Genomic DNA, 13,395 nt, shown 5'->3' with positions numbered 1-13,395 from the left:
GGGAGGGTTAATATATTTTTTAAAATTAACATTAAACAGAATTGTTCACAGTACAAATGGCATCAGATGTATAATAGTTTGATTTAGGAAATAAAATCTACAGCCAGATGTATTTTTGTTTACAAATGCTACTTCAGCTCTTTCACCCTGTTTAGACCTTATGAGCAGGTAATAAAGAAACATATCAGGATCCTGCTTTCAGAGTTCATCAGAGAGGTGGACAGGCAAAGTGAAGGAACAGGGAGATGTACACAATCTGGGAGGAAGGGGGAGACGAATCATAATTGGAGACTAGCTTTGTTTGTCATTCAACACAGAAGTTACATTTCAAAACAGCTACACTTGAAGACGTAGAAAGGCTTTTCAGGATCTGGAGGACAGGTCTTCTTATCTGTTTGTGTTTATCTAACAGTTTATACCCCTTCATAGTGTCCCCTCTTCAGGCTTATACTATTGGCAGCTGGGTTTCTACTGATCAAAGGTATAAAGATTCATGTTGGGTCCCCAAATGTGAATTCCAAGTAGGACCCGAGATTAAAACGGTCCCCCTTCCTAAGCTCTGCCCATCCCCCTAGCAGCACATGCACCACCCACCATGCTCACCTCATCCCTCCACAATACCCACACTGCTCTCTTTCTCCCCACTCCATTTCAATGAACCAACCAGCCACCTCCACACAAGGCCTTGAACTTCACACATCATGGTAACCCCATGAAGCACAAATCCTTATCCCTGCCACAGCTACAGTGGCTCCCACTTGCACAGGGAAAAGCTGATTATACTTTTTGGGGAAGGGGGACTGACATTCATTCTTGACGGCAAAAAGGGAGCAGGAATGGGTCTTTACTGATTGGGGGCAAGGGAAGAGGTAGAATGGAATCGAAATGGGAAATAGGTCTCTGAGGAGCAGAGGCAAGGGCACAGGGAACGAATGAGAAGTGGGTCACTGGGAATGGGGTCCGCACAAGAAGAGGAAATGACATTTGACACTCAAGGCGCCCTACTCCTTAGCAACTCTGTTTCCTTCCAAGGAAGTTCCTCTGGGTGCCCCAATTCCCCTTCAAGGAGGAAATATGAATTATACATGAGCTATTAAAGGGCAAGGTAAGGTAGTTCCACTTCTCCCTTTGTAAAGATAGGCCAGTAAATTCCTGCAGGACTCTATGCTCAAGAGTCCCCAAATGTTGCAGGGCAGGGATTTACACCCTGCTACTGTAGCTGTTTTTTCCTGCAGGCATGCTTATTCTGAGTCTATTAATAGAGAAGCGACTACTTTGTCTATTAATAGATGGCCAGATGGTTGCCATCATGTAGATAATGCCACACGGAAAGAGCATGTTAGGCGTGAATTTGCTCTTTGATGCAGGTTCATAATTAATCTATCATCATCAGGAAACATCTTAAATTAGTGACTGACAAACAACGAATCTCTAAATTTATGAGCAGCAATGATCATGCAGGATTCGACAATGGTTTAATAACTGTCCGGTTTATTGTCAGGAGTTTAGTAGCTAGGTCTTGTGGACTGTGTGTGGAGATTAAGATTTATAAATTAGATATTTTGGCATCCATTGTAGCTACGACTGTTAAAAGAGCTGACTGACAAACACCCTTGAGGAATTACAGCATAGCACTGTTTGAATTGGCAGAAGTGGTACAAAGGAAAAGAAGGAGAAAGTTGCTTTTTTACCAAGAAATATTTTGACATTCAAGTGGTTGGTGATTGTAAAGGTGCTACAGCTTTGAAAATTTTAACTTTTACTGTTTTTTGTACAAGTTTGGTAAATGAGCTTCACTTGCTAAATCAGACTACAGACTAAATTAGACTGTTGAAATGCATTCTCCTATAATGCTAACAAACATAAACAGGCTGACAGTGGACTTCAACCTCAAAGTGACATGATCAAACTTAGACCTACCAGTCTGGCATTAGGTTCACCATATGTATAACATTAGAAAAATCCATATCTTGTACTACTGCATTGTTCCCTACCTGATCTGGTTCAGAAAGCTGACACGGTATTGAAATGAGCAAGATCCCTATTCTTGAGTGCAGGATTTTTGTCAGTTTCAATATTTTTATCCTGAGCAAGAATGTACAGATAGGCAGAGAGGAGGGAAAACATCATATAATATTTTTTATATTACGATAGTGACGAAAAACTCCGAATCAGGATCAGGAAGGAAGGTAGCAGAGAGGAACGAGGGTATCATTATTGAGAACATGTGATTTCACACTGACTAACTAAGGCCCAAATTCTTCTTTGGGACTATTCACATGGAACTAGTCACATAAATAAAGTTACACCTGTAATTAAGGGTTTGCAGGATCAGGGCCTATGTGCCTAACTCAGAGGTTACGAATAAGCTAAAATGCTGTATTAGTATCAATTTAATCCACAGTTCTCAAAGTGTTTTGCATAAGAGGACAAGTGTCTTTATCCCTATTTTGCAGATGTGGAAACTAAGGTACAGAAAAGTGACTTCGTCAAGATCATATAATGAGTCAGTGACAGAGTCTGAAGTAAAATCCAGGTCTTCTGACTCACAAATCGCAAAGATTCATTCCTTAGGACTTCATACCTTTGTTTCAGTGGGCTTCATATCCGATGCTTTTGTTGCAACAGTAGAAGGGGGCTGTGTCTGGAAAAAAAAAATCAAAACATTACTTCAAAACGATTTCACCTTCACTTAAAATGTTAAGACAATTATTAATACAGATGTTTGTATCATGCAAGTATATAGGTTTGTTAGAATTCAAGTTACAATTCAGGTTGAGGATTGGAGATTAGGCCGATCACTTTTATTCTGATTCTCTGCCACACTGGAAAACATACTCCTACTCTGCTTCTCTGTGAGTAGGTAGCGTTCCAAAGGTATACTGTAGAAACAGCCTCTTCTCTTAAGTATGCTGAAAGCAGATTTCTAATTGAATATTGGAATATATAAGATGCCTGCTCTCCAATACTGAAACATCTATGGATATTTAAATGTATATACTAAGAACAGGATTCTTACATATTTTAATGTGCTTGCTCAAAGACATTCATCCTCTTGGATTTATTAGGTTGCCAAAAATAACATTTAATATATACTCTAAGCTTCATACATTTTTAAGGCCAGAAGGGATCATTATGATTTTCTAGCCTAACCTCCAATGTAACACATGCCACAGAATTTCATGAACTGGTTCCTAAATCAAGCCCATATCTTGTAGTTGAGCTACAGCATATTTTGCATATTTTTTTCAGAAAGATATCCAGTCTTGATTTGAAGACTTCAAGTCATGTAGAAGGCACCAATCCCTTCATAAGTTGTTCCAATGGTTAAATCAACCTCATTGTTTAAAAACTGTGCCTTATTTTTAGCCTGAATTTATCTACCTTCAGCTTCTGTAAATGGAATTAGTATTTCAGTAATTGTCTCAAAAATGTTGCATATGGAGGTAATACCACCTCCCTATTCCTATTTAATATTCCTCTGTTTATACAAACAACAATTACATTCGCCATCTTAGCCACAGCATTGTCCTAGGAGCTCATGTTCAGTTGGTTATCCACCAAGACTCTAAACTTTATCGTGAACTGCTTTACAGAGTACAGTCCCCAACTGGGGAATGTGATCTAAACTCTTTGTTCCTAAATGTAGGACCTTGCACTTCACCATATAGTTCACATAAACACAGTGGCAATGTCACTTTCCTCATTTACCTCTTTTCTCCTAAGAGGCTTTCAAAAAAGGAAGAAAAAATTTAAGGTTAGTCAATGCGTCCCATTAAGCACTTCCAAAATCTCCCAGAGCCCAAATTTTCCATCACAGAAAAAGACAGGACAAAACTAAAGGAATTTGAAAGGACATACACAATTTTAAAAATTGCTTTTAAAAAAAGAGCGACCAAAAGTTTCAGTTCAGATCCCTCCTGCCAATTTGGGTGTGTCACTGGGTGATTGACCTCTTTAAGCCACACCCAAGCTGTGATTAATTCCCTGCTTCCTAGCTTGAGGTGGCAGGACTAAGGAGGGTCAGGTGATAGTTTAATGGACACCTGGACCTTATATAAAATGGCTGAGAGATATCAGTCTGGGAGCGGAACTGCAAGCAGGAGGCCAGGTACTCCAGGTGAACTAGCCTGGGAGCTCAGTGCTGTATACTAAAGCAGGGAAAGATACACGGAACAGAACCCCAGCAGCGGCAGAGAATGGTACTCCAGGGAAACCGGCCTGGGAGGCCGTGTACTCTATCCCAGAGCTAGAAAGACTAATCAAAGGTAGCCCAAAGGGTGGCCTGAAGAGAAATCCCTGAAAGGCTGAAGAACCTTCCTCTTTTGGGGGATTTTTACTTTGACTTTTGCTATCCTGAAAGGAGTTATGTTTGTGGGTCAGCTGGAGGGCTAAATCACATCTCCAGCACAGACTAGTGTATGAAGAGATAAGGAGACAGGAAAGGAAACTGAGGGCTGGTAGTGCCCCACTCAACCAGCAGAGTGCACTATGTGGCAGCCATGCCCTATCACGCTGGATTTAGTCATATTTTTCTATTTTTAAAAGACATTTTTATCTCCCTGGTCTGCTGTATAAAAGACCCACACTGAAAGAGGAAAAACTGTACAAGATAAACAGTGAAACTGTTTAAAACACAAAGTGTCATCACAGTGCACAAAGTAAACAAACTGAATAAGTATAGGATTCTTAGATATTACGTGTAAACTTTGCAGGTAAATACATTTCCAGCAGAAATAAAACAAATGAATAGTGTCACTTTAATTAAGGCAATAATGTCACTTTAATTAAGGCAATACTTTCTCCAAAGGTACTTGGGATACAACATATAACTGACCCTCTAACTACAGAAGTGTTCTGCATACTGTATGTAAACAAGTCCATTTTTCTCTCCAGAGTGGATGCAATACAAAAATGAAAAAGTAAAAGCACATTCTGAAAACAAAATGCACCATAATCTATAAAGACGTCTACATGAAGGGTTGAAACAAATATTCTTTTTGACAACCTCTTTTATCTACCTCAGGTAACAGATAAACTCCAGTGGATGAGGTCTCTATATCTTGTTCTACAACACGATACCCTTAGGCAGAAACAGATTACACATATAAAGTCACCTAAATTCTTGCTACATGACTAACAAGTATCTGTGCCACTCCTTCTCAGAGTAGTCGCCCTCACTGTGATGTAGTAAAGACTCATGCTAACACAGATGAGCACACCACCCCCAAACACATAATGCTACATACATATCATCATCACACTTCTTCTGAGTCACCTTTTTCTCACTTACAATACACTGACAGAGTAGCTGAAATACAGTATATGCAATAAGCACTATGTGTGCACACAACATTGTAATTTGTGCTAACAGCAGACAATGTATTCATCAAGTGCTTTTACCGAAGGCAGTCTATTTAATGTGACTATGCCAAACAACAGTTATTGTCTCCATCTCTTGTCAAAACACCTCATAGAACAGTTTCACTTAGTGTTGTGAATGTCTGTTATTAAATAATGACAGATGAAGGGGTTAATTCTTCAAGGAGAAAAGTCTGAGAAAGGATTGGCTTTGGTCTTGGTGGGTCAACAATTATGTGGAACCACTAGCTATTCACTCCCTTGGTGGCCTTAAGAACAGGTTGTTCCCCTGGTGCAGCTGACTTGCTCTACGGGACAGCAGGGAGGGGGTAGGACAGTGCTATCACTGTCTTCCTACTCCTTCTGGGCCATAGTGTACCCTGAGATGCACTGAAGGAGAGTCCCACCTGTGGTCCCCAGAGTTCAAGGACTTCAGCTGCCTCAGGCACTTTCCTTGAATGGGTATTACAAGGCAGTGGAGGGAGATTTTTTGTCCTCCCAATCCTTGTATCACACAAGGACCTGGCACAATCTGGCCCCCTTATCAGTGAGCAAAAAAAAAGCATGTTAATAAATAAATATGTAGAAGTGTCATGCTTGTTTGGTATCTGCTAGACCACCTACAAAACAAGTTGGCTGTTTAATGTGAGGCAATTTTGGATGGTTTTATTTTACTGTTCTTGATGGTGGTGTGTATGTCCATGTCTACTACCCAACACCATGTTGCTATAAAAAAAACTGTATTCTCCATTTACCACAGTCTAAACGTACAGAACAGATCAAGTTTTGTCCTCTGATGCGACACAGGAATGCATGTCAGGATTGGAGATAAACATTAAAATGTTGCCTAGTAACTAGTACAATAGCTGACTGATTCATGGCTTAAATAGAACTTGGAGAGGCTTTAACATGTTTGGAGGCACACCCAGTTATAGTATGAGAATAATGAGCTCTTGTTGTCCTGTATCAAACATTAAAAAATATTACATAGTCAAACATATATGGTCAACACAAAACTGAGATTGTATTTGCTTCAGAACAATATTGTTATTTCAGTATTACCACAACTAAAAGATAAATGTTCAGAAGCAGGCAAAACAAACTGTGCTCCAAGGGCTTATTATAGAGTGTAGTTTGCCTTCACGTACATCCAGGCAATCCCACTGATTTTAGGGATTTCAGTTATGGTTGTATTATGAGGGCAAAATTGGCCTGGTAGTACTTCTGGTAAAGATGTTGCTACTTCTTCCTACCTGGGGCTCTGTCATAGGCTCACTGTGTGGCCTCAGGCATGTTATTTAACCTCATCTGTCTGTAATATGGGGACAACAAATCCACTTCCAAGGCTATTGTGAAGGTTAATTGGTTGATCAGTTAGTTAATATCTGAATTATGTTTTGAAGGTACAAAATGCTATGAGCTAAATTTTTCATTCCACCTGAATGGATGGAGGAGATGAAAACCTGGGTGATCACCCCAGCCAGCTCCATCTCGCCTTCCCTGGACTCGAGGAAACCTTTCAGTGGGTGAGAAGGGCCAAGAATCGGACCCAGAGACAGCTGCCCCACACAGCATTATCCCCTCCATAATCCTATGGGGATTCCACAAAAAAGTTAATGCTTACTTAACACTATGCGCTTTTATACACACACACACACACACACACACACACAATTCCAACTGACTTCAGTTATGTCAATGGGGAGCTGCACATACGTAACCACGACACAAATTTGGCCCCAAATTTGTTCAAAAGCTGTAAAAAATGTGGCACACTGGCAATGTAGATATGCAGGGGTTGAAATCTGAATGAAGTGCCATGAACCTGGAGCACTCGCTCATCGGGTTCTCTTAATTGCTAGTGTGGTTCCCTCCCCAAAATCAGCCACAAAGCAGATGTAGCCCTATGTAATCATATGGATTACAAATATAACAAATTTTGATTTATTAGTCTTGGAAACAATTCAGGATTAATCCAGTCTCACACTGTCACTGCGGTTCTTGTATATTAACAACTAACATGTCATTCCAATACATTTTAAAAACAGTGTAGGAAAATTATGCCTCTCTTAAAACTAAGACAAATTAGTTAATGAGTGAATACATACAAGTTCAGAGAACACTAGGCAAGTGATCTTGCCACTGTGTACACAGCATTGGTAAGACCACTACCAGAATACAGTGTCCAGCTCTGGTATGCACACTTCAAGAAGGATGTGGAAATAGCAGAGAGAGTTAAAAGGAGGACCACAATAATAATCCACAGGCTAGAAAAGAAGTCTTTTGATGTGAGGTTTTAAGGAGCTCAACTTATTCAGTTAAACATTGAGAAGTTGGAGGTGTTTTGATCACTGTGTATAGGTACTTACAGACGGATATCTGAATGTGTGTTTTGGTAGGGATGGTTGGGGAGAGGGGTAGGATGGGGCAGTGTCCAGCCTTGCTGACAAAGTTATAACAAGATCCAATAGCTAAAAGCTGAACTTAGATAAATTCAACCTTCAAATAAGATGCAATTTCCTAGCAGTGAGGATAATTAAACATTGGGACAGCTTAAGTGGGGAGGTGGTGGACTAGCCATTGCTTGGAGTCTTTAAAATGAGATTAGATCTCTTTCTAAAAGATATGCTTCAATCCATCTTCAGGGAGAAAGTCTGTGGCTTGTGTGTGGTGGGGGTTGGGCTGGATAGTTGTGATGGTTCCTTCCGGCTTTAGAATCCATGAATCTGAATCCCCAGTTCATTCCCTTCCTTCATGAGCCATGGGGAGACCACGATAGACTGTACTGCCCTCAACATACTTCTAAAACCTGCAGCTCTTCATTAAAACAGTGACTATAAATCTTATTTCATGCTTCAGGTCTTCAGCCAATCACCCGCAGGGGTCAGGAAGAATTCTTCCCCCTGCAGTGCACAATGGGCGGGATATATTCTGTGGGGGTGAGTGGCTGTTTTCTTCTTCACCTTTCTCTGAAGCACCAGATGTTGGTCACAGCTGGCGACAGGACACTGGATAGGGTGGACCAGTGTTCTGAGTTGGTCCAGAGAATCCTCTTTCTAGATATATGGCTGGTGTGTCTTTCTTATATGTCCAGCGTCCTGCTCACCAAACTAGGGATCTGGAAGGAATTTTCCTCCAGGTTAGACTGACAGGGAACTTGGGTTTGTTTGGGGTTGTTTTTTTTAAAACCTTTCTCTGGAGCATTGGGTGTAGCTTATAGGTTGGGATCATGTGAACATATCTTCCATCCCTGTAACAAACTCCTAAGAATTGAAATACTTTAGTCTAACTAAAATCATTTGGCTTAAGATAGGGGTATCTGGGTGAAATGTGATACACAGGAGGTCATACTAGATGCTCTAATAGTCCCTTCTGGCCTTAAACTGTACGAAACTAAGTTTTCTGAAGTACGAAACTAAGTTTTCTGAAATACATGCCCATCTATTTCACAATTAAATTACTGAACTATGGGGAAGTCTGTACATGGTTAAATACTCAAAAACAGAAAGTGATAGCATAGAAGATTCAGAAATTTCAGACTAAGTACCTGAAGATTATGTAAATGAAAAAAAAAAGTAACTATAATATACTTCTGGCTTAAAGACTGCTTACCATTGTGGGGGGTGGGGGCGGTTTCAGTCAGGTACTATGTCGGAATCATCAACATGATTTTTTTTTCTAACAGTTCCATTTGAATTAAAGTTACAGTCAGGCGTGTATCACTAAAAGAACCAACCAAACAAAACAAAAACAAAAAAGCCTGCAAGAGCATAAGGCCAGCACCTATTATCTCTGTTTGACTTTACAAACCTTGTATGTTAAAAACAAATCTTTTTATTTGTCCTGCTGATTACTGGGGAGATAATCCTAGAAAACTGTAAAAATCACTGGAGGCAAAAGTTAGTCTCTTTATTACTAACTGCTGGTTTTCTGCAGAAACCTTAGTGGACTTCTGCTAAAATCATACCATGAAACGAATTCTGGCCCCAATTTAGCAAAGCACTTAAGTATGTGCTTATGTCCCATTAAAATCAATGGGACTTAAGCATGTGTTTAAAGTTAAGCAAGTACTTAAATTGCTTTGTGGAACAGGCTAAGTTTGCTAAATCATGACCTTTCTGGGAAAATTCCTTAATAGAAATTAGATTTTGAATCTTCATATAAAAATGTATCCTAGACATATTTCCTGTGTTTATAATTCTACATAAACATTCATTATTAGCTCAACTAATAAACAGAAGACCTCCTTGTGAGAAAATCATCAATGTACCCATATAATTATTCATAAAGAATTCCTTAAACCTTCCACAACTTGGAAGAGTTCACAAGAAAAATATTTTTTAAATAAACTGAATCCCCTGCAGGCACTAAGAAAATCAGAAACTTGTTTGTTTTTTTGAGACCAGAGCTTACAATCAAGAATGTGAAGAATGAACTAAATATGGTGAGAGGTTTATTGCAGGAGTGGATGGGTGAGATTCTGTGGCCCGCATTGTGCAAGAGGTCAGACTAAATGATCATAATGGTCCCTTTTGACCTTAATATCTATGAATCTATGAATATGGTAGTTATAGTTCAATCTGCAGTGGGCTGTGGTTTATTATAGTAAACAACTCCAATATGTAATTCAACTAAGTCCAGAATTGAAGTTGCATTGAGACTACAGTATTCTCTTGTAACAAGAGAGGATGAAAAATCCAAAGGAGTAGTATGCACTAAGAACACCAGGTGGAGCCCAACAGGAGGATAAAACCGAAAGGACAAAAATGTCTAATCAGCAAATTCCACTCCTAGTTGTGAGCACTAGTTAGGAGTAGATATTCCATCTGGCTAACTAACCCATACTATACTACATGTATTACATGCATGATATTATAAACAAATGCAAATACGGTGTTGTGCACATATTAGGTTCATGCTCTTACTCTGTTCTGAGCATCAAAAATTCAAATATTGAGGTTATCTGTAGTGAATCATGCCAAGCAGATAAAGACCACTATGGTTACTAGTCCTGCATGATCAAGAATCTGTGCAGGACTGAGCTTGAAGAAGAATCTGTGGGCATTGCCACGACAAGGCCAAGATTAAAAACTTCCCTTTCCTGCAATATTCACATCACAAAGAACGGTTTTTGCAATAGGTATCCTTTCAATATGGTAATGTTTCGCTAAGTGAGATCTAGCATATTCTTTTTCTTATTCTAGCCTTTTTATTGGCGAATAAAAACAGATAAGGCCTAATTCTGACATGCTCTCTCATATACTGTACACACACACACACAGAACTTCCACTGAGTCTAGATCTCTCATGTAATTCAAAGAGTTTTTGGCCAACACAGTAAATTAAGTCTGATTTTGTGGGTGCACAGATTTCGGTCTGAGCCCGAGAACAAACTTTAAGGCCCATCCTGCAAAGATTTACACTTGTGTTCATCTTTACACACTATGAATAACCCCACTGAAGTTAATGGAACTACGGTGCATAAAGTAAAGCACACACAGTAATCTTTCCAGCACTGGAGTCTAAGGTTGTACTTGTTAATAAATGTTACTATTTCCTGTCAATGCAAATCTAGGTTATTCTTTTAGAAAAGTGGTTAAACAAGAATTTAAAATGATCTGAATTACAGTATTTCACATGTAAATACTGCTAAATAAACAAATAATAATTTAGACATATAATAAGGTGAGATCTGTAAGAACAGCTGCATTATGAAAGCTTTTACTCTGAAATGACAACATTAAATTATTTGGTCTCTGTTCCACAAATGGGAACTCTGAATTGAAAAGTGTTTTGCATCAGGCACTGGAGTTTGAACAAATATGAACATTAAAACAGATGTTTGTAAAGAATTAGCTTTTTTTTAGGATATTACATCTTTACAATAGTTTGAACTCTTCTTTTTGTATGTTGTTCTTATTTTTTAGCATGTAAAGTATTTTGGATGAGTTGTATATTTATGCAGTAGGTTATAATAACCAGTATATTCCTTCTTTTATAAAAGCTTTTCTGTAAGACATACTGCTTTTTCCCAAAAAACACATTATTTTATTCAAAAACCACCTTAAAAATAACAGATGGAAAAACCTGCTTCTAAAAATATTCAATTCTAAGGAAAACTGAAATCAAAGTACATTTCATCAGGTATTTTAAATAAGTTTGTGTGTCTGTCGGAAATCACAAATGGATACCAGGAGCAAAAGTAAAAACAGGATATATTTGCATAATACTTTCTAAGTGGGTTTCAAAATACAAGAATGAATCTAGAACTATAGAGAAAGAGGAATGATCTTTGTGCAGTAACTGAGCAGACAGAGTGCATTTGGGGGGGGAGGGATAGCTCAGTGGTTTGAGCATTGGCCTGCTAAACCCAGGGTTGTGAGTTCAATCCTTGAGGGGGCCATTTAGGGATCCGGGGCAAAAATTGGGGATTGGTCCTGCTTTGAGCAGGGGGTTGGGCTAGATGACCTCCTGAGGTCCCTTCCAACCCTGATATTCTATAATTCTATAATGAGTAAGAGCTATATTACGGAAAAACAGACCATGAAATACACTTCAGTAGAAGAGCCACAGGAATAAGCTGGCTATTCAAGAAGGTCCCAATTTTTCAATCATATGATATGGACCTATAAAAGCAACAGTGATTCAAGTCAGGCAGCTGTAGGGGATGACAAAAGAGACAGAGAAATACTAACTGATGTCTATGGGCAGTGTGAATGCGACAACTAACTGACATCAGTCTACATTCCAAGATACTAAAAATTATAAAGGAAGTAAACAAGGCAAGTAAACATTTCTACGTGAACAAGAGATTGATAAAGATATTTAAGGGTGTAAAATAGGTATGTCATTATCTGTTGATAAAGAGTACTAGGAATTTCTTGAGTAACTTGAGTACCTCACTTAGTATTATTTGATTTTAAATGATTTAACGATGTTAAGGCTGCTCGAGATAAAACATAATTTATTTGGAAGCAGTAGTTTGAGATTGATTTTTTTTCTCCTTTCTGACCTCTGTCCAGGATCAAGGCTTGGAAAAGATCACTGGTCCATAAAGCATTTTTAAGGTACTGCTAAAGTTCTTCCAACCCTGTTATGCGATAACATATCAGACCATAGCAATCAGAATTATATCATTTCTCTCTCTTGATTTCTTACATTTGGACTATAATTTTAATAAAATATTACATTTCATTATTTTAGCAGCCAATAGAAGTTCTGCAATAGTTAAAGATTAACACTGTATCACATGAAAGCAGAGACGCTCAGCATTAAGATGGTACAAAACAATAATTTTTATTCATCTGTGGTTTGTGAGGTATCACTTGATAAAACGTGACTGATTTCAAGTGGGGAAAAACAAGCAAGCTGATTAATAGAATGATGGGATTTTAAACATCTCTCTCATGTCCTACCAAGGCTAGGTTTTGTGCCACTGGTGAAGTAGTGTTCCTGACATTTCATTTGAAGATTTTAGATTTTAGATCTTAAAACGGTCACAAAGGTTGCATTTATTTTGTTTTATTTTAAAATCCTGGTTTTGAACCAATTACATAAAGCCCCAGAGCTTAAATCAGTGTAATTTACCTCCTTTAAAATTCTGACCATTTGGATTTTGAAACAAGGTTTTTTGGTATGTTTATTTTAAACAATATTCAGTCAAATATAGAGATAATATGGAATGAGGTACAATTTCAACATAAAATAGGTAGGTATAAGGTAGAGTAACCAGGCATAATTTAGAAACCAAGGCTTCAAATGCAGTTTTATATTAAAATAGAGGAAACCTATTTTAACATCTTTTTACTTACTCCTTTTTGTATTTTGGATTACTCCTTTATGCTCCCTTGGATTCAGGGGACAAAATTCAAAAGATAATGTATAAATGCACCGTGTGCCTAACCTGGTATACATTTGTATCCCCAGGATGTTGGAAGGAAGTTACACCAACTAACCTGTGAATTTAGCTTATTGCACTTAAATGACTTTCTAATCTTTTTGCTAAACAATCACAGGAGATACAAGGTACATAAA

At 38.4% G+C, this 13,395-nt stretch overlaps 1 protein-coding gene across 9 annotated transcripts in view; it reads right to left on the bottom strand.

Annotated features, from left to right (window-relative positions):
* Nucleotides 1-13,395, bottom strand: part of CAST (calpastatin) — a 114,093-nt gene that overhangs the window by 49,881 nt on the left and 50,817 nt on the right. For all 9 annotated transcript variants that reach the window (XM_073344562.1, XM_073344560.1, XM_073344563.1 and 6 more), the window contains one exon: nucleotides 2,585-2,644. In XM_073344562.1, coding sequence (XP_073200663.1) covers nucleotides 2,585-2,644 — 60 coding nt within the window. The remainder of the gene's footprint in view (nucleotides 1-2,584; nucleotides 2,645-13,395) is intronic.

Source organism: Lepidochelys kempii, chromosome 5 (genome assembly GCF_965140265.1).
Source record: "Lepidochelys kempii isolate rLepKem1 chromosome 5, rLepKem1.hap2, whole genome shotgun sequence".
Lineage (NCBI taxonomy): Eukaryota > Metazoa > Chordata > Testudines > Cheloniidae > Lepidochelys > Lepidochelys kempii.
The sequence above is the reverse complement of the archived record's forward strand: the minus strand, read 5'-3'. Positions and strand labels throughout refer to the sequence as shown.